This window comes from Mesoplodon mirus (assembly GCF_964341445.2).
Source record: "Mesoplodon mirus genome assembly, chromosome: 5".
NCBI classification, from domain to species: Eukaryota; Metazoa; Chordata; class Mammalia; order Artiodactyla; family Ziphiidae; genus Mesoplodon; species Mesoplodon mirus.
Genome location: NC_138980.1, coordinates 145,876,687 through 145,899,294, shown reverse-complemented (window position 1 = coordinate 145,899,294; position 22,608 = coordinate 145,876,687). Strand labels below are relative to the sequence as shown.

General features: G+C 35.0%; 1 protein-coding gene across 2 annotated transcripts in view; it reads left to right on the top strand.

The window, feature by feature from the left end:
* Nucleotides 1-22,608, top strand: part of PARP8 (poly(ADP-ribose) polymerase family member 8) — a 177,463-nt gene that overhangs the window by 110,502 nt on the left and 44,353 nt on the right. For both annotated transcript variants that reach the window (XM_082621641.1, XM_082621642.1), the window contains exons 9-13: nucleotides 3,108-3,168; nucleotides 3,606-3,696; nucleotides 15,524-15,590; nucleotides 20,232-20,357; nucleotides 20,882-21,446. In XM_082621641.1, coding sequence (XP_082477767.1) covers nucleotides 3,108-3,168; nucleotides 3,606-3,696; nucleotides 15,524-15,590; nucleotides 20,232-20,357; nucleotides 20,882-21,446 — 910 coding nt within the window. The remainder of the gene's footprint in view (nucleotides 1-3,107; nucleotides 3,169-3,605; nucleotides 3,697-15,523; nucleotides 15,591-20,231; nucleotides 20,358-20,881; nucleotides 21,447-22,608) is intronic.

Sequence of the window (22,608 nt, the reverse complement as noted above, 5' to 3'; positions counted from 1 at the left end):
CCAAGTCTTGCCATCATAAATAAATCCAAAATTATTCTCCCCTCTGAAATTGGCAAAGATGGGAGAAAAAAATGCCTGGTGATGATGAGGATGTGGAAAATGGTCACTGGGGGATCCTTGCTGGTGCAATTATAAGTTGTTTTAACCTTTTAAAATAGTAACTAAACAGTATATATTAAGACTCCCAAATATAGTTATACTATTTATTTTACTCTGTAATTCTAGAAATTATTCTCTGGGAAGACAGCTGCACATTGATTTTTATCCAGAGAGCTATTTATCAATATTTATAGCATAAAAAAATTGAAAGCAACCTAATGTTGTATTACATAATTTTATTCATATAAATACAGACATTTAAATTTATGGTTTTGAAGAATATTCCACAATATAAAAATCCTCATTATAGAAAAAGTGAAAGAGCAGGACAAAGATCTTTACATACCTTATTATCCTTAATAATCATCATGTGTATTACATGATATATTAATATATGAAAGAGACTGGAGTGAGATATAAGCAAAAAGAATTGTCTCTGAGTGACTGTGTTACAAGTTATCTATTGTCCGTTTTTCTCTTTCTCACATTTTATATAATGAGTCTATATTACCACTGTAATCAGAAAAGGTAGATATTTTTTAGAAAATACATAACATTTTTTAATAAAATAAATTTTATCCACAACCTATAGTTAATATGTAAGTACTCTTTATACTTTTTTGGTTTTCCTATTTCTATTTTATCTAAATAAAGTGTTTTAGTTTCCATAGTGTTTTGGTAATCTGCTTGCTCAGTGAACAGTATATTTGGAACATTTCCCTCAGGATACTAAATGTTTTTATATCAATAGTCTTAATAATGGGTAATTAAAAAAATTATATCAACGTGCCATCGTTTAATTCCTTATTATTCAATATTCTTTTTTTTTTCTAATTTCTACTCTTACATACATCCTTCTAGGTAAAAGTTAGCACGTATTTGTTATAATTTTCTTGGGAATGTTGTTGTCAAGGTCTCTTTGCCTCACCAAAATGTCTTTTGCACATCGTTGGTGATCTATCCTTATCATTGTATTTAATGGCTCTCTTTTAACATGTCTGGCTGTAGGTATTTGACTTCTTATATTATGAATAATTTGCTGGTGTTCAGGGTCAGCAAATTATGACCACTGGGCCATAGGGCCTGTTTTGAACAGCTCATGGTGTTTGCTTTTTAAAAGGGTTGTTAAAAAAAAAAAAAACAAAGAAAGAGAAATATGCAACAGAGACTCTATGTGGCCTGAAAAACCTAAAATATTTACTCTTTTGACCTCTTTAGGAAAAGTTTTCTGAACCCTGAAGTAGAGGCATAAAATAAATGGTTTTTGTGCTTGGTCCTTCTTCTTGTCTTAGTTTCTGTATAATTTCATAACTAAGTTGGCATACTTTTGTATCTAAATTTGCATATATGCCTATATTTGTAAAGGGTTATAAAGGTTTTTATGAATAGCACAGATGTTTTGACGCAGACAATTAAAGAATTCCTATGCGAATCATTTTATCCCTTTTCTTCTTTATGTAACCTTTAAAAATATGACCATGAAAAAACAAAAATAATTTCATAAATAGTGAAAATGTGCTCAGTGTTTTGATATATTTTTAAGGAGAGGATGGAGAAAGCATAGAGGCTGAGTTATTATTTTCTAACATGCTGCATTTTTTTGGTCATTGATATCAAAAAGCAAAAGGACCCTCTAGATTCCTTTATTCATCAAATTACAGAAAGCCATTTAATCATTAAAAATGCCTTCTCTAAACCCTATTAAAGTGCCATAGTTTTGTACTCTGTTAGCATTATTTGCATCTATCATACACAGAAATTTTCATTGAGTACTTACTATGTGCCAGATACTATACTGTACAATTTTGAAGTTGAACGTGAAGTTGAACTGGCTTCCCACTGACTTCTTATCTGCCCTTTGAGAACTTGTTTCACTTTCCTAAACCTCAGTTTCCTCATTTGCGAATGAGGATAATTATAGTATCCCTGTCAGAAGGCTATAATGAGGACCTAATGAGATCATCCATTAATGTTTGACCTGGTTTCCAACACAAAGTGATAGTTTATTGAATATTGAATCGGCTAAGCACTTGCATAAGTAAATAAGATACGTGTATTCACATCCCAGCTCTGCTACGAAGTGATGACAGGTGAGTTACTTTATTACTCTGAGCCTCAGTTAGTGGACATATAAATTGCAAATGGTGATAGTACCTGTAGTGCACTATGACCACAGGTATGCAAAATCCTCAGAACGATTTCTGGCATGAAAGTGCTCAATAAATATTGGCCATTAACTTTTGTAACTTCTGTTATCTCTATAGTTTTCTCCCTCACTATGATTTGTATTTGTAACTTAAGAAATTTATTAAAATATCAGAAATAGGGATGTGTGTATGGAGAATATAAAAATTGCTGTTTTTATGATCTTTGTTAACTATATGCTAGTTTGTGGCACTATGTTGGCTGGAGAAAAGTTGGTCTCCATAACGTCTTTATGTGGAATATACTGTTGTTACTTGTTTTAATTGTGATACGTCAGACCTTTAGAGCTGCCTGTCAAAACATAGTGACATTTAAGTGGCAGAGCACCTGGACCAGTTTCAGAACCACCGTCTAATGTGACAGGAAAACTTATGGGCACATTATTGTGGCAGTCACTTATCCCTCCATCCCTTCCTCGTGTCAGAAACTCCTTTCTTGTCCTTAGAAGCGGCTCTTCATCTTCAGAGAGTACAGTGAAAAGTGAGTGGTCACATAAGAAGATTGTTTAGTTTGTCACAGAGAACTGGGAATGTTTGAAACTATGAACCAAATAACTCTTGAATTTATGTATGCATTTGCTTGAACATGAAGATGGAAAGATATCTATATCTATATGGTATAAAGAGGTCACATAAGACCACAATCCAACTAAATTGAGTTAGTTAATTCATGTCCACGTCATTTCTGAGCTATCTGTGGAAACGAGAGATGAAAATTCATGATTAAATTTTAATTTAAAATAAGCTAGGACACACTATCTTTTAAGCAAAATGAAAAAAAATAATGTTAATCTTTGCTTTCAGGGAATATGGAGCCATTGATGATGTAGATATTGATCTGCATATTGATGTTAGCTTTCTTGATGTAAGTATCACTTGAAGCAATATGATTGGTACATTTAAAAAACACACTTTTATTCTTGGAAGAAATTTAATTTTAGTTTCTCTTGTACATAATACTATAAGTAACATAATGACTTTTTCAAAGTGATTTATGAAGAAATGCTATGACTTGTCAAAAAAGCAGAGATTTTATATACATATATATTTTTTCCATCAGTTCTTGTAATATATTCTGAAACTTATGGGTTTGTAGTATATCATTATTTCTTAAGTTTTCACTTTAATTTTTAGATTTAGAAGGCAAAAATTAAGAGTACTTTGGCTTTCTTTTCACAAGCGAATAGGTTTTGAAATAATTTATAGGCCTTAATGATTTAAAATAAGTTAAAAAAATTTTATCTGGAAAAAAAATCAAGAACTCTAAAAGATGACTAATTCATCTTTCAAATATTTGCACAGGAGGAGATTGCTGTGGCATGGGAAGTGATTCGAACAGAACCTATAATTGTCCGACTACACTGTTCACTTACACAGTATTTAAATGGCCCAGGTCAGTTTTATTTCTCTATTATTTTGAATGTTCATTAGTTGTGCATTGTGCATTAAGTAAAATGACTGTTCATTTGGTAATTCTGAACATAAATGCAGCTAACTTCATAATGATACTTAAATATATTTGCATCCTAGCAGAGGTGCTTTATGACCAATATAACTATTGGAAGCAGAAACATATAACATTTAGTTTTATAGTTTTCAGAAGTTGACAAGTTGCTGTGAAGCAAACACAATAAAACCTAAAAGAGAATTTTGCATTTAATAGATTCTCAGTAAGTATACTTAGGGTTGCCCTTAAGTTTAATTATTTGTGTCTCTGAACCTGAGATTTAATTTTAATGTTTACTTATCTCACCTTTGATTAGTGATGAATTTAGCCTAAGTGTAACATATTTCTGTTTTTGAAAATGGAGATCATAATAATATTTTTGTTTTCCAATACCTGAAGGGATGATTTTGCTTTATCTCAAGGAATAGTTGTTTATAACACAGGACCCTATTATAAATCTTGCCAAGACTTACTGGATTTAAATGTTTTCTCTGCCTACTAATTCTCTCTCTCTCTCTTTCTCTCTGTCTCTCACCCAGACACACACACACACACACACACACACACACACACACACACACACACCTGCATCTACTCATATTATTTCAGTTATCTACTGCTGCAGAACAAACCACTTTAAAACGAAGTGGCTTAAAACAACTTCTCTCTCACCATTCTTTGGGGCTCAACTGGGCAGCTTCTGCTTGGGGTCTCCCGTGCCTTTACAGTCAGATGGTGGGCGGGGTTTATGTCATTAATGGCTCCACTAGGTTGGATGCTCAAGATGGTTGGATTTCAGATGGCTAGTAATTGATACAGGTGTCATTTCGGGACCATGCAGGGCTCAGCTGGGGCTATTAACTAGAGTGTCTCCTTACACAAGGCTTCTTCGTGTGGTTTGGGCTTCTTGTAGTATGGTGACAGGGATCCGAAAGCAAGTGTTCCAAGAGACAGGGTGTGCTAAAAGGCTCAACGGCTCTTTCACTGTATTCTGTTGATCAAAATTGTCAATGAAGCCACCCAGAATCAAGGGATCAGGACATAGACAGCACCTCTCGAAATTGTGGCCATTTTTAATCTGCTGTGCACACATTACCGTGGTCTCTGCACATTTCTCTTTAGGCATATCAGGGAACTTATATCTACTATTAGTTTTCACATAAGAAAAATATTTGCCCTTTGAAGTTTATGAAATATATAGGGAAGTCTCTCATTTTGAAAATGTCTCTGTTGTCACCATTTTTTAATTTTTGGATAATGTATTCTACTTAAATAATCAACATACAGTAACACATAGTAACTGATGTGATTTAATGCTAGGCAAAGACAAATAGATGTGACATATCTTTATTTTGATTACTTCAAATATATAGAAATGTAATAAAGAAGAAAAATAATTCCTCATAATCCCTCTATACTGAGAAACCTGTAAATCGGTTGGTATTGTTTCTGTTTTCTGTGCACATGTGGTTTATTTTCATAAAGTTGATATCAAATTGTATGGATACCTGTGTGCCTTAATGTTATGTCAGGAGCCTGTCCTCCAGTCGTTAAATATTCTAAAATGGAATGATTTGTAATATCTGCACAATATTCCAGCCTATAGGTGTATGTGTTTTTGCTGTTTTCCCACGTATTCTGCTGTATCGCTAATATTTTTCTTTCTTTAGTGATTTGATGTGTACTTATTCTATTTTATTCTGATGGTGGTTAAAAGCAAAAGAAGCCCTCATGTCTGAACTTTTTTTTTTAATTAATGGGGTTAGGAAGAAAATTGGGTAATTTAATCTCTACTCACCCCAATTCCATCTGTGTGAGATGACGATGTGGCATGCTTTTATGTAATCTTACCACTGTTATTCATGTGTTTATGTAATCTTGAATTTTAGGCAGAGATTTTCCATTCACAGTATCTCTTTAAAGATTTGTCACATTTGCATGGTTTTATATTTCAACAGTTATATTTTAATTCACGTTTAGATCATTTTATTGCTCAATACTATTTATTTAGTATCGCAATTCATCTGTAATTTCTTATTTTTTCATCTTTGTTAGTTGATTTACATGTTTAATAGTTTGTAAACCAAAGAAACGTGAGGGTTATGCTTCATTTTTCATAACTAAGAATGACTCTTTGTTTTGTGAACGAGACAAACTTGACCAACTGTAAATTTATGGGCCCATAACAGTTCCCCCCAAAAAGGCAAAAGTGCTTTAAAAACTTCTGCTAGTCTGTGTCTGAAGTGTTTAACTTTGTTCATTTGTAAGAAATCTATCTTGGTTTTGTTTATGTTTTGTTATATGTACTTATTGAGGTATTTTTTTCTCTTTCTCCTTGATACTACTCTTTATATATTTATTTTTGATTGGTATGCTTACCTTCTTTATCTGCTCGCCCCAATATATGTAGATTGGATCTAATTCCCGTATCCTCCATGCTGTTTATCATTTCTCATAGTCTTTCATCCATCACCTCTGATTTTCTAAGTTTTTTTCATTTGTCTTCTACTCCATTGAGTGAATTTTTTTCATAATTTAGTCTTTGATATAATGTTCCACTTCTATTTTTAATTTTACTACAATCTGCTGATACCATATTTTCCCCTCTTTATTATCAATTGCTTTCATTTTATTTACGCATCATTTTGAATTTTGTTCACAAAATCAGTAAGCGTCCAAAAATTATAATTTTGTTCCTATAGATGTGAGTTTTGTTTTCCTCAGAATTCAAGCAGTGTCGAAATGCACTTCTTTCAGAAATTAGTGTGATTTGTGTATAATTTCTTCCAATAAGAAGAGTAAAGACTCTTAATAATGAAAACAGGAAATACAGAGACAGTGTGGGGAAAAAAAGGGGGTAGTAAAGAAAGAGAATTCCAGGGACTTCTCTGGCGGTCCAGTGGTTAAGACTCCGCGCTTCCAGTGCAGGGAGTGCGGGTTCGATCCCTGGTCAGGGAACGAAGATCCCACATGGTATGCGGCCAAAAAATAAAAATAAATAAAATATTAAAACTTCTTTAAAACAAAAAGAGAATTCCACATTTACTCATTTACTGTACTCTAGAGTTAGTTCTGATAAGAATTGAAGAAATACACCTCATTATCCAATTTGAAATTAAAAATAAAGATTATTTTTATTGTACATGGGGAAATATACTTTAAAAAGACAAGGTTGTTATGATTCTTATGGTACTATATATATTTTCCAGAATTGCTGGTATATAAGTCTATTTTATGATCTCAAGGACAGGGCTGCCTTTAGTTTAAAGTGATAAATAACTGATGTTATTAAAAATGTTTCCCTGTGCAGATCCTCTCATTATTGATACCTCTACATTTACACGATCACAGTGTGAGACTAATTTCCACATATCTTGAGCGACCCTCAGTTATTGCCTTCCCAACCTAAATTATGAGACAAGGAAAAATTGAACAACTTTTACCTTTTGTAAAACAGAAAATATTTTACTAGTATATCTTTCTCATTCTATTGCCCCCAAAACTGAATGCTGTGGGGAGTTTGGTTGAGGTAAACTTTTTTTTTTTGAGGTGAACTTTTAAGAATAGACATTTCTATAATAGTTATTACTTTTCCTATAAAGGAGCATTTATTTGTAGATTCTACTTTTAAATGTTGAACTGTTCTGTGTTTTTGGTTTTTGGTTTTGGTTTTGCCTTAAAGGACTGATTTTAGCTAAATTTATTCCTGAATATTTGTGTACTACTTGTTTGCTTAATGGCACTTTTATATTACAGTTTATTTTCTAACTGATTGTTTTGGCTATCAAAAATATATTACCTTCCTTTTTAAAATTGTGGTAAACATAATATAAAATGTACCATTTTTAAGTGCACAGTTCAGTGGTATTAAATACTTTCACGTTGTTGTGCAGCCATCACCAGCATCCATCCCCATAACACCATGTATTTTTTTTTTTAACATCTTTATTGGGGTATAATTGCTTTACAGTGTTGTGTTAGTTTCTGCTGTATAACAAAGTGCATCAGCTATACATATACATATATCCCCATATCCCCTCCCTCTTGTGTCTCCCTCCCACCCTCCCTATCCCACCCCTCTAGGTGGTCACAAAGCACTGAGCTGATCTCCCTATGCTATGCGGCTGCTTCCCACTAGCTATCTATTTTGCATTTGGTAGTATATATATATATGTCCATGCCACTCTCTCACTTTGAAGGAAGGAAAGAATATATAGTAGACCTAGGTTTTATATTTCTTGTGAACCCAGTTAGGAACTAGAATATAGTCCTATACATATAATATATCCTAAGAAAATACTTAGTAGTAATTTGATAATTATTAACATCATGATTTAAATTAGTAGATATAGTACAGGAAAAAATTTTATTCTGTATGTGACTTGCTTTTCATATGATGGCATACAATTACTTTTGTTTACTTCTCACCAATCATATTGTACGTTGCAATTTGGAGTTTTAGTCCTCAGCATTGAAATATTTTTGGTATTTCATCCTGTTCCAGGACAAAAATCAGAAAAATAAAAGGTATTTGTTTAATAAATTGCTGTACTTAAAAAAAAATCTATTACCTTTACAAACATTAAAAAAAATAATCTAAAACATTTTTAGGTTTACAGAAAAACTGCAAAGGTAGTACAGAGTCCTCATACACTCTACATCCAATTTCACTGATTACTAACATCTTATATGAATACATTAAATACAATAAAGTACAATAATTAATTGCATTAATTTTAATAGTAATAAGAATTTTGTCACTTGAATTTTGGAATATTTTTAGAAGTAACATCTTGTTAGCTCTTTCAGTGTATTCCAAAATTTGGGGTCATTAAGATTTTATACTACTAATTGAGTCAATGTTGGTGACATTTATTTTCTAGTCATTCATAGTATGAATAAGTTTTGGCCTTTGTATTATTAATTTATAGGATAATTAATATATTCTGGATAAACAGTTGTGTCTATTATATCTCTTCTTTCTCTCTATATATGTCTTATACAATTTTCTTCAGTGAAGATTTCATTTCTGGTGTGTTTTGGATTTTTCTGCATTTTTAAAAACCATATCCCTTTTGCTTCTTTGCCTCCATCTTCCCAGTTACTTTTTCCATCTACCTGAGAAGAGACTGTGTCTTCTTAAATCTTAGAGAGAACACACTGTGTTCTAGTTTTGTCATCTTTTTCCTTAAAAAATAATTCCCCTGAGTTTTCAAGTTAGGATTTTTTATTCACTTTTCTATAGCCTTGGGTTTGGGAAACTTGGGATTGGAGTGATGTACTCTCTATGTTAAGGATTAGAATGTTTTCAGGAAAGAAACTGATGGGTGATATAACACCCATTTTATTTGATCAGTGGAGTGTTTGTATCTCAGACTAATGACCAAGATGGTGAGGCAACTGGGGATACCAGCCTGGTTTACTATGTTGAGCATGTGTGGTCTGAGACTGTCCTATTTAAGACAGTCTTTGCTCTGTCTTATTAATAACTGTTATCCCAACTGTCAGTATGAATGGTGCTACCCATGCTCCTGTGCGATATCATCCTTGCATTTGCATGCTAGCTTCCATCTCCTTTCACCTAATTAAGATACCCTTCCAGCAGTTCTCTCTCTCCTTCTTGTACTGTTCATATCTCTTTCTTCTAAAAGATTTCCTTCAGAAAAAAAAAAAATTCCTCTCATCTTTAAAACAAACACCTTTAGACCTCAAATCACTCTTAAGTTAGTCCCTAACACTCTGCTTCCCATGACTGTTAAATATCTTCATTCGAGTTTTCTCTATTAGCTTACTTCAGGTTTTTTTTGAAATTCTATTTATTTTTTCTACAGCAGGTTCCTATTAGTTATCTCTTTTATACATATTAGTGTATATATGTCAATCACAATCTCCCAATTCATCCCACCACCACCACCTCGCCACTGCTTTCCCCCACTTGGTGTCCATACACTACTTGTTCCCTACATCTGTGTCTCTATTTCTGCCTTGCAAACCAGTTCATCTGTACCATTTTTCTAGATTCCACAATATATGCATTAAATATGATATTGTTTTTCTCTTTCTGACTTACTTCACTCTGTATGACAGTCTCTAGGTCCATCCACATCTCTACAAATTCGTTCCTTTTTATGGCTGAGTAATATATTCCATTTTATATATGTACCACGTCTTCTTTATCCATTTGTCTGTTGATGGGCATTTAGGTTGCTTCCATGACCTGGCTACTGTAAATAGTGCTGCAGTGAACATTGGGGTGCATGTGTCTTTTTGAATTATGGTTTTCTCTGGGTATATGCCCAGTAGAGGGATTGCTGGGTCATATGGTAATTCTATTTTTAGTTTTTTAAGGAACCTCCATACTGTTCTCAGTAGTGGCTATATCAATTTACATTCCCACCAACAGTGCAAGAGGGTTCCCTTTTCTCCACACCCTCTCCAGCAATTGTTGTTTGTAGATTTTCTGATGATGCCCATTCTAACCGGTGTGAGGTGATACCTCATTGTAGTTTTGATTTCCATTACTCTAATCATTAGTGATGTTGAGCAGCTTTTCACGTGCCTCTTGGCCATCTGTATGTCTTCCTTGGAGAAATGTCTATTTAGGTCTTCTGCTCATTTTTTAATTGGGTTGTTTGTTTTTTTAATATTGAGCTGTATGAGAGGTTTATATATTTTGGAGATTAATCCTTTGTCTTTTGATTCATTTGCAAATATTTTCTCCCATTGTGAGTGTTGTCTTTTTGTCTTATTTATAGTTTGCTTTGCTGTGCAAAAGCTTTTAAGTTTCATTAGGTCCCATTTGTTTATTTTTGTTTTTATTGCCATTACTCTAGGAGGTGGGTCAAAAAAGATCTTGCTATGATTTATGTCAAAGAGTGTTCTTCCTATGTTTTCCTCTATGAGTTTTATAGTGTCTGGTCTTAACGTTTAGGTCTTTAACCCATTTTGAGTTAATTTTTGTGTATGGTGTTAGGGAGTGTTCTAATTTCACTCTTTTACATGTAGCTGTCCAGTTTTCCCAGCACCACTTATTGAAGAGGCTGTCTTTTCTCCATTGTATATCCTTGCCTCCTTTGTCATAGATTAGTTGACCATAGGTGCATGGGTTTAACTCTAGGCTTTCTGTCCTGTTCCATTGATCTATATTTCTGTTTTTGTGCCAGTACCATATTGTCTTGATTACCATAGCTTTGTAGTATAGTCTGAAGTCAGGGAGTCTGATTTCTCCAGCTCCTTTTTTTCCCATCAAGATTGCTTTGGCTATTTGGAGTCTTTATGTCTCCATACAAATTTTAAGATTTTTGTTCTAGTTCTGTAAAGAATGCCATTGGTAATTTAATAGGGATTGCACTGAATCTGTAGATTGCTTTGGGTAGTTTAGTCATTTTCACAATATTGATTCTTCCAACCCAAGAACATGGTATACCTCTTCATCTGGTTGTGTCATCTTTGGTTTCTTTCATCAGTGTCTTATAGTTTTCTGAGTAGAGATCTTTTACCTCCTAAGATAGGTTTATTCCTAGGTATTTTACTCTTTTTGTTGCGATAGTGAATAGGAGTGTTTCCTTAATTTCTCTTCCTGATCTTTCATTGTTAGTGTATAGGAATGCAAGAGATTTCTATGCATTAATTTTGTATCATGCATATTTACTAAATTCACTGATTAGCGCTAGCAGTTTTCTGGTAACATGTTTAGGATTATCTGTATATACTGTCATGTCATCTGCAAACAGGGACAGTTTTACTTCTTCTTTTCCAATTTGTATTCCTTTTGTTTCTTTTTCTTGTCTGATTGCCATGGCTAGGACTCCCAAAACTATGTTGAGTAATAGTGGCAAGAGTGGGCAACCTTGTCTTGTTCCTGATCTTAGAGGAAATGCTTTCAGTTTTTCACCATTGAGAATGATGTTTGCTGTGAGTTTGTCATATATGGCCTTTATTATGTTGAGGTAGGTTCCCTCTGTGCCCACTTTCTGGAGAATTTTTTTCATAAATGGTGTTGAATTTTGTCAAAAGCTTTTTCTGCATCTATTCGGACGATCATATGGTTTTTATTCTTCAATTTGTTAGCATAGTGTATCACATTGATTGATTTGTGTATATTGAAGAATCTTTGCATCCCTAGGATAAATCCCACTTGATCATGGTGTATGGTCCTTTTAATGTGTTGTTGGATTCTGTTTGCTTGTATTTTGTTGAGGATTTTTGCATCTATATTCATCAGTGATACTGGTCTGTAATTTCCTTTTATTGTAGTATCTTTGTCTGGTTTTGCTATCAGGGTGATGGTAGCCTCATAGAATGAGTTTGGGAGTATTCCTTCCTCTGCAATTTTTGGAAGAGTTTGAGAAGGATGGGTGTTAGCTCTTCTCTAAATGTTTGATAGAATTCACCTGTGAAGCCATCTGGTCCTGGACTTTTGTTTGCTGGAAGATTTTTAATCACAGTTTCAATTTCATTACTTGTGATTGGTCTGTTCATATTTTCTATTTCTTCCTGGTTCAGTCTTGGAAGGGTATACCTTCTGAAGAATTTGTCTTTCTTCCAGGTTGTACATTTTATTGGCATAGAGTTTCTTGTAATAGTCTTTTATGAGCTTTGTATTTCTCCAGTGTCCATTGTAACTTCTCCTTTTTCATTTCAAATTTTATTGATTTGAGTCCTCTCCCTCTTTTTCTCGATGAATCTGGCTAAAGGTTTATCAATTTTGTTTATCTTCTCAAAGAACCAGCTTTTAGTTTTATTGATCTTTGCTATTATTTTGTTTCTATTTCATTTATTTCTGCTCTGAAATATATGATTTCTTTCCTTCTACTAACTTTGGGTTTTGTTTCTTCTTCTTTCTCTAGTTCCTTTAGGTGTAAGGTTAGATTGTTTATTTGAGATTTTTCTTGTTTCTTGAGGTAGGCTTGTATAGCTATAAACTTCCGTCTTACAACTGCTTTGCTGCATCCCATAGATTTTGGATCATCGTGTTTTTTTGTCATTTTTCTCTAGGTTTTTTTTGATTTCCTCTTTGATTTCTTCAGTGATGTTTTGGTTAGTTAGGAACGTATGGTTTAGCCTTCATGTGTTTGTGGCTTTTGCGTTTCTTTCCCTGTAATTTATTTCTAATCTCATAGCGTTGTGGTCGGAAAAGATTCTTGATATGATTTCAGTTTTCTTAAGTTAACCAAGGCTTGATTTGTGACCCAAGATGTGATCTATCCTGGAGAATGTTCCATGTGCACTTGAGAAGAAAGTGTAATCTGCTGGTTTTGGATGGAATGTCCTATAAATATCAATGAAATGTATCTGGTCTATTGTGTCATTTAAAGCTTGTGTTTCCTTCTTAATTTTCTTTCTGGATGGTCTGTCCATTGGTTTAAGTGAGGTGTTAAAGTCCCTCACTATTATTGTGTTACTGTCGATTTCCTCTTTTATAGCTTTTTGCATTTGCCTTATGTATTGAGGTGCTCCTATATTGGGTGCATATATATTTATAATTGCTGTATCTTCTTCTTGGATTGATCACTTGATTATTATGTAGTGTCCTTCTTTGTATCTTGTAATAGTCTTTATTTTAAAGCCTGTTTTGTCTGATATGAGAATTGCTACCCCAGCTTTCTTTTGATTTCCATTTGCATGGAATATCTTTTTCCATCCCCTCACTTTCAGTCTGTATGTGTCCCTAGGTCTGAAGTGGGTCTCTTGTAGACAGTATATATATTTAGTTGTTTTTCTGGGGTTTTATATTGTTCCTTCTTCTGGTACATAGTCCTCTGCCTTTTCATTTGGTCTATCTTTCTGTGAATGTCATTTTCATTCCACAGGCTGCAGAATTGTAGTTCTTCTTGCTTCTGCTGTCTGCCCTCTAGCTTCCTTCATTTTCTTTCCTCTTTTTTTCTCCTTGAATATGCTGTAGATGTGCTTTGGATGAATCATTTCACAAACGCTGCTCTTGTCAATGTCACCAGTGACTAGAATATTGCTTAATGACTCCATGACCAATTTTGAATCTTCATCTTAATTAACTTAGCAGCATTTGATAACAGTTGTTTACCCCCTCCTTGGAAATTTTTTTTGAATATATGTCCAGATTAACAGCATTCTGGAATCTTCCATCCCCCCAGCCATTCCTCTTCAGCCTTGTTTGCTGAGCCTCTATATATTGAATGGTTCAGGCTGAATCCTTAGACTTCTCTCCGCCATCTACACTCACTCGTAGTTTCTCATCCAGCCTCATGCCTTGAAGTACATATGTATTTTTGCTCTTCCACATATAAGTCTTTTTTTTTTTTTTTTGTCTGTGCCGTGGGACTGGTGGGATCTTAGTTCCCCTACCAGGGGTTGAACCCGGACCCTCAGCAGTGAGAGCTTGGAGTCCTAACCACTGGACCGCCAGGGAATTCCCCCACATTTATGTCTTTAGCACATTCCTCTCATCCGAATGCATAAACACTGGATTTCTTTATCCAGTTGCCTACTTAACTTTTCCACTTGAGTGACAAATAAGCATCTCAAATTTACAATAGCCAGAGTCAAGTTGGCAGTCTTCCCCACTGCTCCAAACCTGATTCTCTTGCAGTCTGTCACGTACCGGGAATTGGTAATTTTCATCCTTCTGGTTGCTCAGGCCAAAAATCCTTTGATTCATCCCTGACTCCTTTCTTTTGCTGACACTTTAAATTCAGTCCATCAGCAAAATCTGTCAGCTCTCCCAGAGAGTGTGAATCCAAAATGTTCAACAGCTCTGCTAATCCAAGCCACTATACTCTTCCCTTAATTACTGTAATGAGATCCAGACTGATTTTCCTATTTCTATCCTTGCTCTTTACAGGGAACCTACACTGTTTGTGGTCCTTCTCTCATCTCATCTCCTAACGAAATACCTTGTTTACTCCTCTCCAGCTCTCCCTGCTGGTCCTAGAATATTGAAGCATATTTCTTCCTCAGGGAAACTGCCCTGTGTTTCCTCTGGCTGGGACCCTTTTCTTCATGCCATATTATCTAATGTTGAAGTCTGTTTATGCCCACATAAGCTTCAGCCCCCCACCCTTTTCCATCTTTATTTTTATCCAGAGCCTTTATCACCACGTGACATTTTCTCTATTTTCTTATCTATTTTTTGTCTGTCTCCTTCTCTTTACTAAGGCTCATGAGAGCAGGGATATTTGTGTGTGTTTTTTGCTACTCTATCTATAGTGGCTGGCACAGTGAGAAAACAATAAATACCCTTTAAAACAGTGAATAATGAATGGTGGGTGACTCTTTTGGAGGTTATCAATTTCATAAGCAGCATAGTTATTAACTTATAGAAGTATATATATCTGATAAAAATATGAAGCACACAAGAGGCTGTGCAGTGAAAAGTGAGTATCCTATGCCTTACTGTCACCCTCCATTGTTTTATTCTTAAAAAAAGGTCTATGTGTATACAAACATGTCTCTCTTCCACCTAAGGAATAGTGTGCAAACTATCCTACACATTGCTATTTACACTTAATATATATTTTTGGAGATCATTCTTCATTATTATATATATTGTGCATTTACATATGCATATATTATACATTAGTATATATACTAACCTAGAATGATCTCTAGAATCTCTCTATAAAGCATAAATAGCCATGTGTAGGATTGTGTGTAGACTATTTTAAAACGTGTATGTATGTATATACATATATATTACGTATACATAGTAATATATATATATTATTTTTCAGACTTTTTCCTGGCTGATGGTGGAGTTTCAACTCAACATTTAGGCTGATTTTTTTTTCCTTTGCAGTGCCCACTGTTGATGTCTTTCAGATTTCCACAAAAGAGAGATTTGGACTGGGACATCAGCTGAAAAAGTAAGTTTTCCAATGAATAAAAAACAAATTTCTATTAAAGAGAACTGAGTTCTCATTTTGCTTACCACTCCCCGCCCCATTTTTATTCAACAAAGCTTTTTGAAGTAAGTGCCTCAGGAGCGGAAGTCATCGTGATGCTAAGAGCTGCATCAGTAATTTAGTTGGCAGAGCTCACTTTAGAACTGAGCCAGATTCCTTCCATCTGCCCCCTCTGGATTCACTCTCCTCCCTCTAACATCCTGCATTCCACCTGAGGAGGTGGGCATATAAAAATTAGAAAATAAACCCTTAATGTTTAGAATTCCACATCTTTGAAACTAAATTCAATTTGCAACATATATTTAGCACATTATATTATGCAGTGTTTTCTTTTTAAGGACTCAATATAGATTCATCAGTTGTAACAAATGCACGGCTCTGGCAAGAGATGTTGGTAATAGGGAAGCTATGGGCAGGGGGGCATATGCAAAATCTCAGTACCTTCCTCTCAATTTTGCTGTGCACCTAAAACCACTCTAGAAAAATAAAGTCATTAAATTAAAAATAATTTTTAAAATGAGGGAGAAAATTGGGTGAGGGAAAAAAATCACAGGGGAAATTTTCTCAGTTTCCTGTACTGGATTAGGTATCCTTTTCCAGTGCAATTGCCTTTGTTTTTTCAATTGGATTTTGTTTTTCAAGCCAGTATCTTACAGGTCTTGGAACTAAGCATGGAGCCTGCCTTCTATGTTAAGCCATTCAAGTTGGCCACCACCTCATCTTAGCACATGTTTTTTCCCCCCTATGATTTTTTCCCTCATCCAGTTTTCTCCCTCATTTTAAAAATTATTTTTAATGTAATGACTTTATTTTTTTAGAGCAGTTTTAGGTTCACAACAAAATTGAGAGGAAGGTACTGAGATTTTGCATATGCCCCCTGCCCATAGCTTCCCTATTATCGACATCTCCTGCCAGAGTGGTGCATTTGTTACAACTGAAGAATCTATATTGACTACGATTATCACTCAATTTCCAGAGTTCTACTTTATGGACTTTTGTAAGCCACTTAAGAACTTTTTTTGGGGGAAGGGGGTGAAATGCCATTGGTCCAAATGAGACAAGAATTATAAAAGCACAGAAGTCTAGGAATAGATAGCTTCCTACCCTTAATGACATTTGAGCTCAGAAAAAGAAATTATGTGTGTAATCCCAACCCTGAGAAATTAAGGAAAGCTATACTCTGTATTCACTGTTGAATCACCTTGTAGAATATGTAACATTTTATTAATAGTTCCACCCAAATGTTTAATATTTTTAAAAAGTTATTTATTTTTATGCACATATTTTAATTATATGTAAAGTTTGGTCTATGAACTAGAACTTTATTTAATGACCCTTGATAAATTTTAGACTAATTTAGTTTCTTTCCTTAATTATAAATAACTGGGTTTGTCTGTGATCTTCTAGTCTAAGATTATATATAATAAAATTTCAAAATCTGATCTCATCCTCACAATGTCATAAGAGGAAATTGAAATATAAAGAGGTTATTTTCCAGAAACATACAGCAAGTTAGGAAGGCAGATTTAGAATCTAGGCCCTTTGTTTTTGCTCAGGAAATAAGAAACACTCATTAAACTTTTTCTGTGATTCTTTATCTTGTGTGTTCCTGGCAGTAAGAGTCTAAACAACAGCAACAGCAAATGCTTATGCAGTGCTGCTTATATGTCAAGTGCTTAGAACAGTGACATATATTAGCTCCCTTGATCTTCATAACAACCCTATCAAGCAGGTACTGTTACTATCCACATTTCCTAGATGATGAAGCCCAGGCCCTGAGAGCTTAAGCAACTTGGTTAAGCTCACACACTGAGAAAGTGGTACAGCCAGAATTAGACTCCATATCAATACTTTTGATCCATCCACTAATCTGCCTCTCATATAATCATAGATACTCCTTTGTCTTAATAAGGCTTGGAATATATTTTCATCATTGAATGGATATTGGGAAAATGTGAGGTCATTAAAAGAGCCTGAAAGAGGCTGACCCCAAATAGATGTAATATAGTGATCAGCCTTGAATAGGGTATCTGTCAATCAAAGGCTAAGCATATCACTGACTATGGAAATAATCTTAAACTGTGTGTGACTTGATGTTGATCAAACTTAAGTTGTTTTTAAAAGGGAAAAAAATACATTGCAAATCTCCAACACTGCCTGAAGTACGTACAAACATAAAGTATGGTGTAAATTCTTCATATGTTGAGTCCACATTTATAACACAAAATTCAATTTATAACTGATGTGCAAATCAAAATAAAACACTCAAATTTCAGATTAATATACTAATTTAATTTGATGGATGGTGTCATTTCGCTGAAGCTATTTCACCACCACAGTTTGAACACAGTACTGACTACTGTAGTGCCCATTTCAGCATGTAGAAGATCATCATGTTACCCACATGTATTCCCTTTCTCTTTCTGAACTACCCTGGAAGCTTTGTTCACATAGCTGGCTGTGACATCATCTGGTCTTCGGTTGATGTGAATGTATAATTTACCTTGAAGTCTTTTTCCCTTCTTTTATCGTCAGCCAATGGCAATTATAGTAGTTCTTCTTAGTGAAGCACAGACTCAGACACCAGGGTGAGCCCTGAAATCTCTCGGTGGCTCTCTATTATAAGGGGGCAGTCGTTATACTAAATGTGCTCATGTGTATATTTCAGATCACAATTGAAATGAAACACTCTATTGAATTTCTTATAGGAGGTAGTTAACTCCTCCCTTTCGAATCCAAGAACAGGTAGGGATTTGGGTATGCAAGTTTCAGAATTACTAGTTTTAGATGTTGAAGTCACACTTTAGAATGCTAATGTAATATGAAAGTGGGACCAATTTTAGCTCTTTTACTTGTTATTTTTTGTTCCAGTTAGCCTATCAAGAATCAGAGAAGCACTTGCTTGGTTTCTTAGGGAATGGTGCACAGGAATGGCAATTTTTCATAGGAGGAAAAGAATCTGAATCTGCTTTGTACAAAGGGTGGTGTCACTGGAGATTTCAGGTTAAGTACAAGGGAAAATGATGACCTTAATAGTACCGTTACATTGAAACCTTGATGAAATCTTGGGAGAAAAAAACCTTCAAAAATTAAGTGGAAAATAAGAACTTTCCCTTGTCCTGAGCTCTAGGGAGAATTTACTGCAAATTTGGAATCATGCATCACTGACTGCAGCTTTACCCCCTTCTTCCTCACTACCTCTACAGCTAAAATGACTGCAAATAATTCCACGTTTCCTCTGAATTCATCTAAGCTAGCTCACTGAAGTTTGGGGTAGTTAGTCTGAGTGATGTAGTTTCTGGTGATCTGAGTTAATGTGGTGAGACCTGAAGGATCTCAAGGAAATAATAACTGGCCTAGTGCTAAGAGTCACAGCTGCCCCTTTTGAATAACGTACGTTAACATAGGTCTCTCCGTGTTGGATAACATAGGTGTTACAGCTCTGCTGCTTACTATCCTGGCTAACTTGGACAGATTTCATTTCCTTACCTTACTTGTGAAATGTGTGGAAGGAGAAAAAAAATCTGTATATAAAGTTCCTCTTTCACACCCTGCTGTATTGTAAATAGTAGATATTGGTACCATCTTCCTGGTCCAAAAGCAATCTGTGTTAGAAACAACTGAAAAGAGCAGGAAAGCAGGACCTGCTGAGTTGACTTGGGAAAGAAAATCAAAATGTTTAATTTACTGCGCATGATGTTTAGTTGTAAAATTTTGCCTCTACTTAAATATCAGCCTTAAGGGACTCTCCTCCATTGTCACTGGAGGGATGGGATCCAGAGAAGCTGTCACAGCCTGAGACCCTTCTCAGAAAACAAGGCTGTGTCTTTCTTAAATCCACAGTTGACGTTCTAGATATTCTTTATCACAAAACAGTGATGCCATGGTCTTGACTTAGAAACTATTGAGATCAGAAGTTACCAAATTCCTGCCTTAGGACAGGAACTAAAAATTCTTAGAGGCTCACCATCTTTTAAAAAACCAGCACATTTTAAAGTGAATGGCAAATAAATAAATAAAAATAAAGTGAATGGCGGCTGTGCTGAACGTAAAACTTGCTGACCTCCTAATTCTCCATAGAGTCTATTTTGCATGGCTTATTTTTGTTTACGATTTTATAGTTTCATTTTGTTTTCCTTTTCATGAAGAAAAATACATAAGCAAATCACAGAGAAGGAAAAGAACTTTACTTGTATCTTAATAAATCATAATTACTAACAAAACATTTTTTAAAACCTGTGTTGCTGGCACCAACAAAATAATTCAGACTTTTCTTTTGCCACCTCAGCTAAAGGTGTTGATCCTAAAGGCCATCCTTATAAATCTCTTTATATCCTTATTCTTTTATCAACTTCTTAATTGTATTTTTAATTATGTCACAGTAATTAATTAATTATTAATTGTAACACAGTAAAATCACAGAAATTTTCTATAGGATCTTTCCTACACAAGAAGACATCTTGTATGGTTCAAAATTAAACTCCGCCTAATTACCATGCATTTATTTTCCTTTGATAAATACATTCTCTACATAATCCATACAGAAATATGATATTAAATTACCTTGGAACTGTGATGACAAACTTACCTTTGGTTTGACAGAATCATGCAGACATTTGTTACACAGCAGTGGAAACAGAGCAAAGAAAAATCCAGTTGCCTGAACAATAAGAAGCTGTCAGAGAAGAAAGTGAAGTCTCCCCTGCATCTATTTTCTACCTTGCGCAGGTGGGTAACAGACGTCTTTCCATCATCTTCCTAAACGCTGCACCTGTGATATTCCATGGTTATTTAATTCAAGCATTCTTGCAACAGTCTTGGCATCTGTTTATTTTCTTTATGACTTTAAAGAACAGACCAAGTTACATCCATTCCATCAAAAAACACAGATACTCATTTCTATGTTTTGAGTTTGTGTTTCCTTTGCATGGGTTAAATTTACTAAAATTACATTTTTTGGTTTCTAATCACATAGAGTTTTCCCTACCAAAATTAGTCCTTTATAGGGCTCTGGGATAAGTAGGAGGAAAAACAAACAAACAAACAAACTGGACAAACCTTTTCTGCTTTCCAGGAAACATAGAATTCAGTCCCTGTGATCTTTCCATACATATTTGGTTTCAGTTTTGGCTGGATAAACTGGATTAAAAAGACATGGTGTTTGTAACAGAGTTGAGTTGATTGAGCCCGACAAGTGTTCTCCATGGTCTGTTGCACTCATGATTCGCCCTGTTAATTGTTGCATTTTGAAGGTCGCCAAGTTATCCTCCCCCTGGTTGTGGAAAAAGCAAATCCAAACTGAAATCGGAGCAAGACGGGATCTCCAAGACGCATAAGCTGCTGCGGAGGACTTGTTCCAGCACAGTCAAGACGGAGGACGTGTGCGCCCCGAAGCCACACAGGACCTTCGGTCGCTCGCTGTCCAGCGACCCCCGGGCTGAGCAGGCGGTGACGACCATTAAGTCACACAAACTCTTGAACCGTCCCTGCCCTGCAGCCGCCAAGCAGGAGGACTGCCTCGCTCTCAAGTCGCACAAACTCTTGACTCGCTCTTGTTCTGGAGACCCGCGCTGTGAGCACAACGCCAGCCTGAAGCCTCACAAACTGCTAAGCAGGTCTTATTCCAGTAACCTCAGAATGGAAGAATTATATGGACTCAAGAATCACAAGTTGCTCAGCAAGTCTTACTCCAGTGCCCCCAAGTCATCCAAAACGGAGCTTTTCAAGGAACCCAACGCAGAGGGCCGGAGGCTCTCTCTTACCTCAGGGCTCATTGGTATCTTAACTCCATCATCATCTTCATCTTCCCAGCCTGCTGTGCGTACATATTTTCATCTTGAGTTCTTAAATGTCAGCTAAGGGGCAGTAGAGGGTTTTGTTAGTTTGTTTTGTAAGATCTGGTAAAGGAAAGAAGCACAATTTTGTTTTTGTTTTTTAAAATTTACAATTTTTTTTTCTTTTGGATGTTATTTTGCATACCAGACATTTGCAACTGGTACTGGAATGTTCATTTTGATTCTGAAAAAATAAATGTGGCTGTCAATTTGAGGTCCAGGCCAGAGTCCTGTCACGGGAATGAATGCTACTAAAAATGGAAGGAAGTCCATTGGATTCACAAAGCCTGTCCTTTTAAGCAAGCATAGCATTTCTAATGTTTTATTAAGTAGGTTTATCTAATCTCTGGTTTTCTCACAAAAGTAGTGGAGCTCAAATTTTGTCTAATAATTTTTTTTAGAATAAAAAATGGTTGATGTTTTATTTTATTTATTTATTTGTAATAATTAATAGGGGTGTCCTTCCTATTGTATATAAGAGGACAACTTTGCCCATGAACTTGTGGAGAGAAGTAACAGTTACAGCTGTATCCCTGAGCCTGACTTAAAGCCGCTCTCAGTGTCTACTTTATGAAACTGAAGTCACTTTGTCCTGAAGCTGTTTTGCATGGGGAGACGGGCCTGGGAGGTGACTGTATTAAAGCTTAAGTACTTTGGGTGGTATTTATTGGGAGTCAGTCTTACACAAAGTTTACCTCTAGAGTAATCAGCATTATAGCCAGTTGCAGATAAAGAAACAGACCTATCTTATGTATATTAATTACATAAAATAATTGACCAAAAGTTTTGTTTGCTTTTAGTAAATTTGTGTTTGTGTGTGTTAGGGAGGAACATATTTAACTCTTTAACTATTAATACAGATATACCAAGCAACAGATGAAACTGAAAAGAAATAAGAGGATACATTTTCCGAAAGTTGTGGTGCTCTTATATAGATTTATTTCGAAAATTACATTGTAAATTATACCATGAAATTTTATTTGTGTTAAGAAAATGTATGTGAGTATGTTGGTAATTTTAGGTGGATATCCCCAAAGCCCATTTCTTCTCAAAACTAAGTATTAAAGACATACAGAAAAGTAATTATGTCAGAGTTACATAGTAGAAAGTTTCCCATGGTTAGTTTCACCTAAGAAAGATAATTT